Source organism: Pseudorasbora parva, chromosome 15 (genome assembly GCF_024679245.1).
Source record: "Pseudorasbora parva isolate DD20220531a chromosome 15, ASM2467924v1, whole genome shotgun sequence".
Taxonomy (NCBI): domain Eukaryota; kingdom Metazoa; phylum Chordata; class Actinopteri; order Cypriniformes; family Gobionidae; genus Pseudorasbora; species Pseudorasbora parva.
Genome location: NC_090186.1, coordinates 40,934,557 through 40,951,226, shown reverse-complemented (window position 1 = coordinate 40,951,226; position 16,670 = coordinate 40,934,557). Strand labels below are relative to the sequence as shown.

General features: G+C 39.2%; 1 protein-coding gene across 6 annotated transcripts in view; it reads left to right on the top strand.

The window, feature by feature from the left end:
- tfap2d (transcription factor AP-2 delta (activating enhancer binding protein 2 delta)) overlaps positions 1–16,670 on the top strand; it is a 119,314-nt gene that overhangs the window by 83,505 nt on the left and 19,139 nt on the right. For all 6 annotated transcript variants that reach the window (XM_067418146.1, XM_067418147.1, XM_067418145.1 and 3 more), the window contains one exon: positions 6,323–6,358. In XM_067418146.1, the coding sequence (XP_067274247.1) occupies positions 6,323–6,358 (36 nt within the window). The remainder of the gene's footprint in view (positions 1–6,322; positions 6,359–16,670) is intronic.

The window sequence follows — 16,670 nt, the reverse complement described above, 5'->3', positions numbered from 1 at the left end:
TAAAAATAAAGTTTTATTTATTGGCATCTGTGGTTCCATGAAGAACTTTTAACTTCTATAGACCCTTTCCACACTAAAGATTCTTTATAAGGTTCTTTTGATTTTTAAAGGTGCCCTAGAATGAGTTTAAATAATGTTAAATTGTTCTCTGATATCTACATAGAGGGTTTGTGGCTTATTTAAGGGAAAAAAATGTCCAGATACAGTTTTACAGGTCCATTTACAACTCTATAAATTGTCCCTAGGATGTAATGCTTTGTTTTTGCCTTATTTGGAAGAGTTATGAATATTAATGTTGAGCTGTGCTCTGATTGGCTTATTTCAGCAGCTCACAGCTCATATCATCGGCTCGTGAATCCTGACCGTCCTGACACAACACAGACCGACTGAATGACACTTTAAACCGAACATCTCAAATGGAGATTGATAAAATGCGGCTTACTTGTTTATTGGTATTTTTAGATCATCCGTGCGCGAGAAAGAGCTTGCGTTTGTGCGGTTGCCAGATTTCAGTAATTAAATCCCCCAAACAGAGCTTTTCTGTGATAAGAAACCCCTATACTATCCTGTGTTTTACCTAAACATGTCCAATCTGGCAACCATATGCACGAACGATCTGAAAACACCAATAAACAAGCAAGCTGCATTTCAGCAATCTCCATGAACTTCTCGATGTTCTGAAGTTCAAAAGGGAACTTCATCTCTGGCGCCCTCTGCCGTCAGCTCCAACTCAAGACGACTCACACTCCGTCCTGCTACCAGGTCGACTCCATCACGGGAAGACCGTTAAGTCGGAGGCAGATGCGCTCCATTGCCGGTCCCGTTCAAGTTCAAGTGGGAGTTCTGCATGTTGAACAGATACATCTACTGGTTCTGGAGGAATCCTCCACTGATGTGATCCTAGGGTGCCCATGGCTAGAACAGCACAACCCCGTCATCTCTTGAAAGTCCGGTGAGGTCCTCAAGTGGGGTGAAAGCTGTTTCTCCCATTGTCTGTCTGCTCTGCCTGTTCCGTCCAGGTCCTGTACGAACAAGATTCCAGTGTTCGCCACTTCCATTCAGAGTCCCATTGATCAATGGTTGATGGATATCCTGTCCTGTTACGCCCCTTTCCGTCACGTATTCTGACCTCACCGGGCTTCCAAGCTACCTCCACATCGGCCATGAGACTGTGCCATCGATCTGCTTCCGGGTGAGCCAGTGCCCAAGGGGAAGACCCATTCCCTATCCCTGCCGGAGGAGAAGGCCATGGAGGAATACATCCAGGAAGCACTCGAACAAGGATACATCCACCCGTCCACGTCCCCTGCTGCAGCAAGTTCCTTCTTTGTGGCCAAGAAGGACAGAGGCTTGCGGCCCTGCGTTGACTATCGTGTCCTCAATAAGATCACTGTCAAGTTCCGATATCCCCTTCCTCTCGTCCCGACCGCGCTGGAACATCTCCGTGGTGCCACTGTCTTCACCAAGTTGGACCTCCGCAGCGCGTATAACCTCATCCAAATCTGTGAGAGGGACGAATGGAAGACGTTCATCCACGAGGTGCTCCGGGAGTTCCTCCACAAGTCCATCCTAGTCTACATAGATGACATCTTGATCTACTCCCGGAGCCTGGCCGACCATCGCCACCACGTTGCGGAGGTCCTGAAACGCCTGAGGGAGTTCCAGCTCTACCTGAAAGCAGAGAAGTGCTCCTTCCATCAGCCCTCAGTGCAGTTCCTTGGATATAACATCGACCGCAGTGGCATCCGGATGGACAAGAGGAAGGTGGATGCCATCAGGTTCTGACCCACTCCATCTACCATAAAAGAGCTACAGAGATTCCTTGGGTTTGCAAAGTTCTACCGACGTTTCATCCAGAGTTACAGCATCATATCCAGTCCACTCACCCATCTCCTGCACAGTAAGCCCAAGTCTCTGTCCTGGAACCCCGCAGCCATGAAGGCATTCCAAGACCTCAAAGAAGCCTTCACCACCGCTCCCCTCCTGGTTCATCCTGATCCCACCAAGCCGTTCGTCGTCGAGGTCGATGCTTCCAACACCAGTGGTGGCAGTGGTGAATAATTTAATAAACACTGTAAAAAAATCTCCAATTGAATTTTTTTTTAGTGACTGATCACATCTAAATTGTTCAGTTGGCCGAATTTAATTTCTGTGAATTAAATAGCATCGATTCACAGAATTTCAATTTGGTCAACTGAAAAATGTAGATGTGATCAGTCACTAGAAAAATTTCAATTGGAGACATGTTTTTTTTTTTTTTTACAGTGAACTCAACAATGAAACACGTTGGAGAATCACAGAAAATAAAGCTCAGGAAAGAACCACGTCTAACATAAACAAGCCGAACACTGAACAGAAACAACTCTTCTAGTTACAACTGAGGGCTTTTAGTTCATCCAAAAATAAAAATTGTCATTAATTACTCGCCCTTGTGTCATTCCAAACCTGTAAGAGTTTCTTTTATCTTCAGAACACAAATGAAGATCTACTTTATGAAATCTGAGAGCTTTCTGTCCCTCCATTGTCAGCCACACAACTTACAACTGTGATGCTTTAAAAAGTCCATAAAGAGACTGTAAAACTAATCCATATAAGAACTGAGCAGTTTAGTCCAAATTTTCTGAAGAGACTCAATCACTTTATATGATGACCAGATTTGAGGCTTTTATTCACATAAACATTCATCGACTCAGTCACATCAGTTGGGTTAAACAGAAGCTCATGCATGTTTACGTGACGTGCAAAAACCAGTGAGGTTCATTCTCGTGTTACGCATCACGTTTGAGCTTCAGCAAGAACCAATGAGGTTTGTTCTCAAGCGTAAAGCAGGTTTGGATGATATTCGATTTATGTTCGCTGATGAAAGTTTATATGCAAATAAAAGCCTAAATTCAACCTGTTCATCATATAAAGTGATCAAGTCTCATCAGGTAATTTTGGACTAAACCGCTCAGTTCATATATGGATTAGTTTTACGATCTCTTTATGAACTTTTTAAAGTGACAAAGGGGTAGTTATGTAGCTGTCAATAGAGGGAGAGAACGATCTTAATTTGTGTTCTGAAGATGAACGAAGGTCTTACGGGTTTGAAATGATGAGGGTCGGTGCATTTTTTGGGGGAAATAACTCTTTAATACACAGAGGGTAATCAACTGAACAGAAACAGGTGTGCGAAATAATTAACCAAGGACATGAACTAGGGAACACAGGGACAGAACAGCGGGAAAACGAAACCAAAACATGAACATACATGTTGCACCATGGCATGGGCGTCGGAAGCAAATAAAAAGTGGGTGGGTCCGCTCTCTCAGATTTTTGTTTGCCATTTACATTAAATACAAATATACTGACGTTTTCTAAACGATTGACTGGGCCAAACAAAATTACAAAAAAAACACTGAGTTATTTACCGTGGCTATAGAGTAGGGGTAAGACGCATGTCATCAAGTTTTGACGCAAATCGATCAGAGGTTTGAATCCGCCTTTTGCCGAACTTGCTCTACTCCCTTTTCCCATCACATATCAAATCAGAAAGGCCTTTATTTTCAATAAAATATTAGAAAAGTGGAAATAAAGCATCTAACGTGTTTAATAATAAGTGTTTTTCTATGGCATCACCATTATTTTTAGAAGTTATTTAAAATGGTTATATTTCACAATGCTACTGATTTGACTGTATTTTTTGATGCAGCTTTGTTGAGCATATAAAAACAAAAAACATTAAACAGTCGGAAAAGGATTTGTGTTATTATTAAGAGAGAAAGTCCTTTTAAAACACAATATGTCAAATAGTTACCATGGTGCATGGGTGTCGGAACCATTGTTTGTGTGTGGGACAAGACCCACCCACTTTTTACGACCAATGATATTGGCCCCACTCACTTTATCATGTCTAATTCAGCACATGTCTGTTTAACTATACCCCTTACTGAGAACCCGTTTTTGGTGCCCCAAAACCTTCAATAAACATTTCTTAAAATAACCATTTTTTATTGGTGTGAAGAACATTAAAAAAATCCAAAGAACCTTTTTTCACTATAAAGAACCTTTTGTGTAATGAGTGGTTTCAAACCTCTTTCAAAGCTTCTTAATTGAACCATAGATGCCGATAAAGAAGTTTTATTTTTAAAAGTGTACTTTAAATAATGATTATTATTTTTGTGATGGCAATGCTTAATTTTCATCTCCTCCTGACACTAGTTATATACACTGTAAAAAAATTATATGTTCAATAAGTTATGAAAAAATATTTTTTTACATTGTTTTAACTCATCAAAATAATTTAAGAAATGTTCAACTTTTTTTTATTAGTTATACAAGATGTAACTCATTTTTTAAAGTCAGTTTAACATAATTTAAGTTGAAATAACTTAAACCTCCAAGTCGATTGTCCTGCAAAAGTTCAAAATTAGCCTTTTTTTTACAGTGTACACTGTAAAAAATATTGTTGATTTAACCTAAAAAAGTAAGTAACCTGGTTGCTTTAAAATGTTGAGTTCATTGTATTTAAAAAATTAATTAATGCAATGAATGAAATTGGTTTAATAAATAGAAACTCAAAATATTATTGTATCTGAACCACATCAATAAAAGAAATGTGATAAGTCATGAAAATTTGCCATGTTTCACTGCATTATTGCAAATAAAGCACAATTACGCATATGCTTACAAAATGTTTTACTGCTAATTAAATAAAGGGTGCCGTAAATTCTCAAAAATGTTCATTGTATTTGCTCAAATTTTAACTCAAAATGTTAAGGCAACCAGGTAACATAAATATATTTTTTACAGTGTAGTTATGTGAGAATTCTTCATATCATCTTGTCAGGTTGTTACTGCAGTAATATTGTCACTGTGTGTGTGTGTGTGAGTGTGTGTGTGTGTGTGCGTGTGTGTGTGTGTGTGTGTGTGTGTGTGTGTGTGTGTGTGTGTGTGTGTGTGTGTGTGTGTGTGTGTGTGTGTTTAAACTCAGATTGACTGATAGAGGCTTCGGGGAATTTGCTCATGGCTTTTGCCTGTAACCTTTATATAAAACCAGGTTTTGATTTGAAGCGTCTCACTGGCACCTGTGACACTGCATTTCAGGAATGAGTTTGCTGAGTGTTTCTGCAAAAGCCAGACGTGTGTCTCGTCAGACAGTCATCTGTTTAGTTTATCTTCTTCACATTGAGAAGCTGCGAGTTATCATGCTGTGTGTGAGAGAATGTGATATTGTCTCTGCGGCGAGTAGGAAGGTCTGCGGCGCGTAATTAGAATATCGGCTCCTGTGTTGTGACTGGCTTCTTTGAGCGAGCTCACCTGTGTGCTTCCTGCTCATTAGCATTCTCATGCATATTAATAAGGAGCAGAGGCACAGCACGCCCTAGCTTGGCCGCAGGGCATCATGGGAGATTACTTGCATGCGTAATCCCGCTGGCTGGAGTTGGTCCAGAACTCCACAGCTGTCCGTCAAAGTGCAGGCGGGCAGAAGGGCATCAGGGTGTGGCGGGGCAGGGCAATAAAGGGCTAGCGTTTAGCATGAGCTTAGCATTAGCTCATCAGGGATGAAGTCAGTCTCCGTTTGAATCGCAATGAGAGCGCTTACAGGGTTTTTAAAGGGGCCTTTGCTGATTAGCTTCTATTTTGCTCAGGATTCTGCTCTCTAAATGTCTAAAACTAGTGCTGTTTGTTCTCTCAACCTTTTTACACATGTAACTCAACCTGTTGAAATCTCAGGTTCATTAGCTGTCTAGTGCTGAACTACAAAAACATGCTGCAGAGTTGATTGAATCACTTTAATCATTTTTTTATGTTTTTGAATGAAGTTTCTTATTCGAGGCTGCATTTATTTAATCAAGAAAATACAGTAAATTTGGTCATATTGTGAAATATTATCACAATTGCTGTTTTCTATTTGAATATATTTTAAGGTGTCATTTATTCCTGTGATCAAAGCTGAATGTTCAGCCTCATTAGTCTTAGTGTCACATCATCCTTCAGAAATCATTCTGATATGATGATTTGCAGCTCAAGAAACACTTATGATTATTATCAATGTTAAAAACAGTCGTGCTGCTTCACATTTTTGCTATATATTTATTCTTTGATGAATTGAAAGTTGTGAAACTTTTGTAACAATATAAATGTCTTGACTGTCACTGTCGATCTATTGAATAAAAAATAAAAGTGTTTCATATGACTCCACATATATTTTTCCACTCTCAAAGACTTTTATGCTGGTTTTGCTTCCTTTTTTTAAATGTTTTAGTTTCCGTTCATTGCAAATGGAAGGAAAAGAGTGACCGGCACAATTCACTAATTGTTCTCCTTTTTTATTCTACAGAAGAAAGAGAAGTCGGAAAGATTTGGTGTCACAAGAGTGAGTAAAAAATCTATATTTTTATTTAGTTAATAAATGTGTTTATATATATATATACAGTGCCGTGTGAAAGTATTTAGCCCCCTTGAACTTTGCGACCTTTTGCCACATTTCGGGCTTCAAACATAATGATATGAAACTGTCATTTTTTGTTAAGAAACATCAACAAGTGGGACACAATCATGAAGTGGAAAGAAATTTTTTTTGTGGATATTTCAAACTTTTTTAACAAATCAAAAACTGAAAAATTGGGTGTGCAAAATTATTCGTCCCCCTTAAGTTAATCCTTTGTAGCGCCACCTTTTGCTGCGATTACAGCTGTAAGTCGCTTGGGGTATCGCTCTATCAGTTTTGCACATCGAGAGACTGACATTTTTGCCCATTCCTCCTGCAGAACAGCTCGAGCTCAGTGAGGTTGGATGGAGAGCGTTTGTGAACAGCAGTTTTCAGTTCTTTCCACAGATTCTGGATTAGATTCAGGTCTGGACTTTGACTAGGCCATTCTAACACCTGGATATGTTTATTTTTTAACCATTCCATTGTAGATTTTGCTTTATGTTTTGGATCATTGTCTTGTTGGAAGACAAATCTCCGTCCCAGTCTCAGGTCTTTTGCAGACTCCATCAGGTTTTCTTCCAGAATGGTCCTGTATTTGGCTCCATCCATCTTCCCATCAATTTTAACCATCTTCCCTGTCCCTGCTGAAGAAAAGCAGGCCAAAACCATGATGCTGCCGCCACCATGTTTGACAGAGGGGAGGGTGTGTGTTCAGGGTGATGAGCTGTGTTGCTTTTACGCCAAACATAATGTTTTGCATTGTTGCCAAAAAGTTTAATTTTGGTTTCATCTGACCAGAGCACCTTCTTCCACATGTTTGGTGTGTCTCCCAGGTGGCTTGTGGTAAACTATAAACGACACTTTTATCTTCTTGCCACTCTTCCAGAAAGGCCAGATTTGTGCAGTATATGACTGATTGTTGTCCTATGGACAGAGTGTCCCACCTCAGCTGTAGATCTCTGCAGTTCCTCCAGAGTGATCATGGGCCTCTTGGCTTCATCTCTGATCAGTCTTCTCCTTGTATGAGCTGAAAGTTTCGAGGGACGGCCAGGTCTTGGTAGATTTGCAGTGGTCTGATACTCCTTCCATTTCAATATTATCGCTTGCACAGTGCTCCTTGGGATGTTTAAAGCTTGGGAAATCTTTTTGTATCCAAATCCGGCTTTAAACTTCTCCACAACAGTATCTCGGACCTGCCTGGTGTGTTCCTTGTTCTTCATGATGCTCTCTGCGCTTTAAACGGACCTCTGATCACAGTGCAGGTGCATTTATACGGAGACTTGATTACACACAGGTGGATTCTCTTTATCATCATTAGTCATTTAGGTCAACATTGGATCATTCAGAGATCCTCACTGAACTTCTGGAGAGAGTTTGCTGCACTGAAAGTAAAGGGGCCGAATAATTTTGCACGCCCAATTTTTCAGTTTTTGATTTGATTTGAAATATGCAATAAATTTCGGTCCACTTCATGATTGTGTCCCACTTGTTGTTGTTTCTTCACAAAAATTACAGTTTCATATCATTATGTTTGAAGCCTGAAATGTGGCAAAAGGTTGCAAAGTTCAAGGGGGGCGAATACTTTCGCAAGGCACTGTATATATATATATATATATATATATATATATATATATATATATATATATATATATATATATATATATATATATATATATATATATATATAATAGTATAACATGTTTAGAAGAATAGGTTCTAAATAGAAATTAAAGGGTTCAGGCACCTCATATAGACATTTTTGGGGGTTTCCTTGTGATCATTTTATGCATTTAGTTTTAATTAACACATTTTGATTTAATTATTTTTTTTATTTTATTTTTGTAATTAAATTGAATGAATTAAACAGCTCATAAACATACTTTATCACTAGAAGACATTTCTCCTTGTATAGAACCTAAAGGGTTCTTCTAAATTGATCAAGAGCGTTCTGTATAGGACTCCAGTGAACCTTTTGCTTTTCTGAGTATTCCTTTAAATGTGATGACACATGTTGCTTCATTGCTCATGACCTAAACACAAGAAGCCAATTTGTTTCTCAGTAAAACATCTCAGTGTCGTCAAGGGAAGGTAACTTGTAATTCAGCTTTGTTCTAAATCCATCTGACTGCAGCCTACAGGTATTTCATTCACTATGAAGAAAACATTATACACTTAGACCTGACTGCATCACAACACCTGCTTTTCATCATCCAATAAGTTTCCAGTAGATAAAAGTCTGTCCTTTTTTCTCATTGAGCTTTCAGTTGCTCTTGAAAATAAAGATTACATCATGGAAGTTAAATTGGTTGCAAATGCTGATTCATGTTGACTCTACGCTTTCTAGACCTAAACGTTTCCATCAATCTGCTTTTCTAAATGCAGGCAAATTACAGGTAATACGATGTTAAAATCTATTCTCTTAACCCATTTTATTGTTCATTGACCACTATTAGTATGTCATTAATGGGTTTATCTCTCCCAAAATTGTACACATTGAGCCCTAGCCACCATCATTCAAAACATTGAGAGTGGACTGCTCAGGGGTGCGTTTCCCGTACAACGACGTAGCTCGCAGATTAACCACCATAGTACGATGCATCTTTGTGAAAACGAACGACCTAGTCACGACTGTTTCCCGAAACCATGGTACCTGTGTCGCAGATCCATAGTTCAAACTACGTTGGTATGAGCCGTAGTTCTTCTTCTTCTTCGATCTAATGGCTGACTGGAGACATGAGCACATACCGCCACCTACAGTAATTTAGTTTTATTTTCTCTTTTCTTCGACTCGAATTACACTTTTGAAATGAAGCTACGTAGGAGTCTTGTGATATTGAATGATTTGTTTGTTCTGCAATACATTATACACACACAAAGATAAAAATGTACTCTTTTCTGATCTCAATGTCAATAATTTCACAATTTCAGATAAATACTATTTCTTATGTAATATTGATAGGCTACTTAACCACAATTGAAAAAATATGGGTTTTGAAAAACTGTGATGTACAGTTGTGGATTGCTTATTTTGCTCAATCTTTCCCATTTTTGTCTTCTTGCTATTCTCACGTGTTAATGAAAATGACACGAAAACCCCAATTTTCAATGCTTAAAATTGCAGTTCTTTTCGAGAAAGTTGTGGAATATAGTAAAGTCCAGCTATTTTCAAAGCTGAAAAATAGCATTACAAATGCTGAAAAAAATCAAATCTGGCCAGAAATCACTTAAAAAATAAACGATGCTAGCTATGGATATGGACAAAGCCCAGACAAAGTCAGGAATAAGTGGAAGGACTTTGCAAGTGTGACAAAACAGAGGGCTGTGGCACGTAAGAGGGAAGCAAACAAGACTGATGGGGTATCAGTTTAGTTCCTCCTGTCCCTGCAGAGGTAGACACAGTTTTGGCCATCCTGGGGCCTGGTGCAATGGAAGGATCCTTGCAGATATGGATTCATGTGCATCAACCAGGCCTTTGCCTTCAAAGTCCAGGCCTCCAACATCAGACCCTCTTCAGTCTGGCCCTTCGACATCAGGCTTCACATCTTCAGAGGGCAAATAAGAAGAAACAATGCTTTAAATTCAGTTGTTAGCTACACTGCATTATTATGCTGTTGGAAATGTATGGAGGTGGTGGGTGATGGCCTAATGGGTGGGTGATAGAACTACACATGACTCTTTTGTGTGGGCCACTTCTGCAGTTTGCAGGTTGCTGAAGAGGGTCATGGCTTTGGTTATAGCTGGCTGCTGGAGACATGTCCTCTTCGCCCATACATCCTGTCACCTGTACAGCATCCAGCCACCACTGCACTTTAAACCATTTGTTTAATGTGACATAATTTCGGTTAAATATTTGGTTTCTTTGCCGATATGTATTAAATGAACACTTAAAAACATTAAAAAAAACTTTTTTTACATGCAGATATACGATATACATACTCTCTCTCTCTCTCTCTCTCTCTCTCTCTCTCTCTCTCTCTCTCTCTCTCTCTCTCTCTCACTATATATATATATATATATATATATATATATATATATATATATGTATTCACATACAAACATATGTAGAGAGTCTTCTATATTCTAATTCTGTAAAAAAAAAAAAAATCACTCATTTATAAAAAAAAATTGTTACTTTAGGTACATTCATTTAAAATTTAAAATTAATTTACTATTGAAATACTGTAATCTGAGTGTTAACATTTTATATAAGTGAAAACCTCTAACACACTGTTTTACCAATATTGTTATATGAGACATGTATTTTGGAAGGTTTTTAAATTAAAATTAAACAAAGATAACCCACTTGACAGACTCACTGTTTCTTTGCACAAACGAAACAATGGCTGCGTTCTAATCGGCTAAATGAATGCTTTCAGAGGGCACTTTGAAGGGAGAATAATCGTGAAGACTTCGCTTCTATATAGTTTCAAACTGAATTTGTAATAATAATAAAAAGGCGATTTATTTGATAAACTTAAACCACAACATTAAGTCTTTTAATCCACTCAAAGTAGATGGTGAAATCTTATAAAGGAATAGGGCACAGGGTCGATAACTCTGAATAGAACACAGACCCAGGTGCGGCGCAATAAAAAACGTCGACACAGCAAAATAACGACGAACTAGGACTCTAACCACAGGTGGAGAGCTGTCGTTCCAACGACACAAATTTGCGATGCAGTTTGCGAATGTTCGTTAGAACTATGGTTTCGGGAAACACTGAATCGTTGAACTACGTTGGTAATGACAGAACTTGCGACCATAGTTGGCTAATGATGCTTTTGGGAAACGCACCCCTGATCTGTCAATCTCTTTCCAGCTCAACCTAAGCTGCGTTCCAGTTAAGATTCTGCATCCTTCGAAACGACAAAAGCTGTCCCAATTTAAAGGCTCCTTCAAATGCGTTCTTCGTTTCACAGACAATAAAGTATACAGCAGAGTGATCCTTTACGGCCTTGTGTGCACAAGTAATGAAAAAATGTTTTGTTTTTTTAAGAAATTCCCAAAATTACACTTTAAAAGGCAAGTATTAGGTTTCACATACACACTGATAAAATTAGGTAAATACTACAGAAAAAAAGCAAAGTTTAAACAAGTAAATTCTTTATTAGTATCAATTCAAGCTTGAAGACATTAAAACGTAAATATCAACAATATAAAATTAAGTAAGACTTCTCAACTTTTCTGATACTGGTGTTCCCACTGGTGTTCACAGATTACACAGGTCGTGATTTCATCAAAGACAACAGGGAATTGAGTTACAACGCGTTACAATGGACACTTTAATACATCATCATCATGTACCTGTTCAGAAAGACCAATGTTCCAGTTTATATTGTTTACTTTGACGTGTCCAGTGTAGACAGCTTCAAATAGTTGTGGCGTGTCATGCCAAAAATGCACCCGGTGCAGAAACTGGATGGGTTTATGATTTTTCTGCGAGGCGTTCGTGTTAGCTCCAGGCAGCGCTAGATTAGGCTACTCAATTGTTTACTCATGACACATAGCAAACAACACAGCTAAAAGTATTATGTTGGACCTTTTATTGAATGTAGCTACTTTTACCAGTTAAGATATGCCTTCACAAGCACCCGTATCTGAGATTGTGATGTTTGAGTTGGGGCAGGCATGACAGGAAAGGCAATTTGCAAACTATAATTTTTTTTCCTCCTAGGTTCCACTTATGTCACAGAAACTACATACTTCACCTTTAGGGTAGCCACATTTTGAGTCTGGTTTTGGGCCTGATCATGTGGTTCAATAGCCTGACAAGCTAGACCCAATCAAGATGTTTATTTTGGAAACTCACCATTGACAGCTCAATCCGAGGGACGGGATAAACGGTTGTCTTTCAAACTCCCTCTGCACGCAATTGGATAGAGCTACAACCAACCAGAGCAACGAAGGTGAAGCGGAGCTAGTTGATCGATTAAACTTTAGCCGTATCCGGTCGGCAAAACTCTGAACACATCTTCCTTTTTTAAGAATGACTTCAGTGCCGTTCTTTGTTCTTTTCTCAGAGAAAAGCTTAACTCCAAGTCTTCCAGAGTCGCGGTCAAAGCTGATTCGAAAGCCCGCCGTTAGCCAGCTTCTGTGTTTACTAGAAGCACGCAAACGCAGAAGTGTATTGAGAGTTGCTAGACGATACTCACGGCAGATTATATTTGCTGCCGCTAGGGTGCGTCTATTTCTAGGCAAGTGATTCTTCTTTCAACCGACTTTTTGTCCAAAATATAATATCAAATGGAAAGTTCTGCGCATGATGTATACTGACAACGTGCGAATTAAAGAACACACGCACCTGGGTCATTTTCATAATGACCAACACAATGTACCAGTTAGCGTCTGGTTTAAGACATAATTATCTTGAACGGTAAATAATGGCGCAAACACCAGTAAAGTGACGAGCACAAACTTTAGTAAATTATCTTGCATGAATAATTTAAAAACTCTCCTCCCATCAATTTTAAATCTGAAAGGGAAACTCCTCCAAATGCATTTGCAATAAGGTCAGCAGCAAAAATAACCCTGTCCATGCCTTTTCAGCGCTAATTTATCACTGCGTGTCTTTAGTAAATCCTGACTGTAGTTTTTTAATGCCAAATGAGGTTTGCACTGGCTCAAGATATTAGTAAATATGGACGATGATCGGGCTGCCTCTGATGTGATACCCACGATAGGCTTCACCAACCAGATGTGCTTCTATAGCTGAAACTTGGCAGACACAAACATGACACTAAAGTGGAGTATTGAGAGAGGTCACCCATATTCATTTTTCTCCTTCGTTTTTCTTCCCATATAACAACTTGCACCTGGAGAACCCAAGCCTGACGTGGTCATACTCAATTCTAGTCAGAATATGAGTCTTAAACTGCTCCATTGGGCTGTGATTATGGGGCGTGTTTCAACCGAACCAGGAAAGACCTCAATTGGATAGACTAACAACCAATCAGAGCAACGAAGCGGCGCATTACTCTAGTTGTCAAATGTCAACAGAGCTCAACTGCACTGTGTCGCCAAGTTTGCGTTTTTTTCCGCCTGTTGTTTTCTATGTCCGCGGGTTGAAGCGACTATTATGTGATATATAGACCCATGAGTGCGAATTTTAGCAGGCAACCTTGCCAAAATAACACACATTTTACCCCCCAAACAACATTTCCCCCCGAGAAGCTATTGTTTAGGGCTAGTAGTTGGTGGATTTTGTTGTAAAAACTTGGCAACCCTGTCTGCACGCACGCTGGAATAAACGATCTTTGACGGCGTTGTAAAAACATAAAATAATTTAATGATACACAGAGTACTTACCAACACCATCTTTATTTCTGAGAGAAATAGTGAAGGTGAATGCAGATACAAACAAGCTCTCCGTTTAGGATTTGAACAAATATAATCCAAGCCCCTTTGATGACGTGATGATTACGTTACTGTTGATCATCTGTCCGTCATCGTCTAAAGCCTGCCCTGATGATTTCATTGTTCCGAACAGTTTCTGTTTGGAGATAATTACTCCTCTATGGATCGAGTCCAGACCGAACCGCCCGACCTAAAAATGTTGTGGGCGGGGCTAAGTTCGGCTGGCATCCAGGCTAGGAGAACCAGCTAAGCCTCCATTCGTTTTTCTTCTCAAATCGCAGTTGGCAAACTGTGAAAATGTTACTGCATTCGACAGGTGTGTGTGGTCTCACGTTCTGGATGAATCTTCTAGTGTGTGTATTCCGAGGATTATAATGCTAAGAATCGGTGGAAACTGCCCTTGTGTCTGTGGTTTCCCATAGTTTTAAAATTGGTTAAGATTTGAAAATCATCTTGTGTTCAAAGTATAATCCAAAGAAGAGATGATTGCTGTAATATTTAATTGACACCAATGCAAGGTGGGTGTGTTTCACATGTGTGTATTCATTTATCTCTTTAGTGCAGAATACAGAAATGAGGTTCCACATTGGTTGGAAATTGAATATTTGAATGAAGTGTTGCAGAAGAGCAGTATTGATCTGTCCTGTTCCAGCACTCTGAAGTCTATTAGTGTTTCCACATCATCAGATATGTGAAAGTCTATGCCAAATACGTGTGTGTGTGTGTGTGTGTGTGTGTGTGTGTGTGTGTGTGTGTGTGTGTGTGTGTGTGTGTGTGTGTGTGTGTGTGTGTGTGTGTGTGTGTGAGACAGAGATAGAGTGAGAGGTAGGGAGCACAGTGGGGTTCACCTACTGTGTGAATACTAATTCAGCTCTCTTGGCAGGTCAGGGTCCCTCTCCTCTCGACATTTACCCATCTGCACCGTAGCACACACTCTCACACTCAGCTCCTGTGGATTACCTAGGCTGCAGGACAGAGCCGTTTCTATGGAAACCTCATAGTAGGCCGCATGAGTTAACCATACACCTCTTGTAAAGTCTCTCCTCTAGGAGTGTGTGTGTGTGTGTGTGTGTGTGTGTGTGTGTGTGTGTGTGTGTGTGTGTGTGTGTGTGTGTGTGAAGCACACAGCGCTGGGTGAACTGCACACCGACCTGTCACTCATGTAATTATTGTACTCTTTAATGAAAGTCGTGCGTTCTTTTCCTGAAGATAGTTTTATGGTAAAGTTTATCAGTGACTAGAACTGAATACATTTGAAACGCACTAAGCTGTATGATACATGCTGTTTTGAATTTTTTTTTTGAAAGAAGTCTTACAAGGGCTGCATTTATTTTTATCAAAAATGCTTGAAACAGTAATATTGTGAAATATGAAAAGTACTTTATTCCTGTGATCAAAGCTGAATTTTCAGCATCATAACTCCAGTCTTCAGTGTCACATGATCCTTCACAAATCATTCTAATATGAGGATTTTCTGCTCAAGAAACATTTATTATTATCAATGTTAATAAAGATTATATATATTTTTAACTGATTTTTTCATAATTCATTTATGAACAGCAAGTTCAAAAGATCAGCATTTAATTGAAAAATAAATCTTTTGTAGCATTTTACATATTTTCATCCCGCTTTTGATCAATTTAATGCATCCTTGTTAAATAAAAGTATGAATTTCTTTCATGAAAACAAACTATTACTGCACCCAAACTTTTGATAGTGTACAATATATATATATTCCCGTTTTCAGTACAACTTAAAGGGAGAGTTCACCCAAAAATGAACATTCTGTCATCATTTATTCACCCTTATGTTGTTCCAAACCTGTAAGAGTTTCTTTCTTCTGCTGAACACAAGATATTTTAAATAATGTTGGTAATCAAAATTAGCCATTAGTCTTTTGGAAGTCAATGGATACCGTCCCCTGTTTGGTTACCAACATTCTTTCAAATATCTTCTTTTGTAGAAACTCATACAGGTTTGGATATATAGGGGTGGCAGTGGCTCATGTAGGTTGTCTTCAAACCGGAAGGTTGGGGGTTCGATCCCCGGTTCCACCTGACCAAGTGTCGAGGTGACCATGAGCAAGACACCTAACCCCAGCTGCTCCAGACGAGATGGATGGCGCCTTACATGGCTGACATCGCCGTCGGTGTATGAATGGGTGAATGTGAGGCAATATGTAAAGCGCTTTGGATGGCCATAGGGGCTGTTAAAAGCGCTATATAAATGCAGTCCATTTACCATTTGGAACGACATGAGGGTAAGTAAATGATGACTGAATTTTCATTTTTGGGTGAACTATCACTTTAAGGTTAATCGTTAGCATTTGTGGCATAATGGGGATTACCACAGACGTTAACTTGTCATCACGTGTCCCTCCAATAGTGCAAATAAAGTCTGGGTTAAAGTGAGGCACTTACAATGGAAAAGAAAGGGTTGTCTATCTGTACATGTTAAACTAATCACTGTTTCAATAGTGAAAACACTACAACATGAGGGTTATGATTATGTTTTCAGTTTGAATCAATCGCTTGATAACTTTTTCTGTTTCACGAGTTCACACTTACAAATAATTATATAGAGTAATTTAAATGCGTATTTGGCGGGTATTTGTCCGGGGGGAGGGATTCGAGCTCGAACTTGGCCCGAACCCAGAGTACCCCCCCCCCCCTTTGTGTAAGTGGTTAGAACTAAAAGAGCAAAATGTGGAGAAGGGGTGGAGGAGGGATGCTGATAAACTGTCAACAGAACAGAGGTAAGACTGCTGCGTGTATATATACACCTCTTGTTGATTCGCTGAGTGCTCTCCACCTGTGTCCATTATCTAAAAGCCCTCCTCCCGAATCTTTGTTAATAAACATCGTTTAAAGTCATCGACTTTTACAACTTTGTCTCCATGACA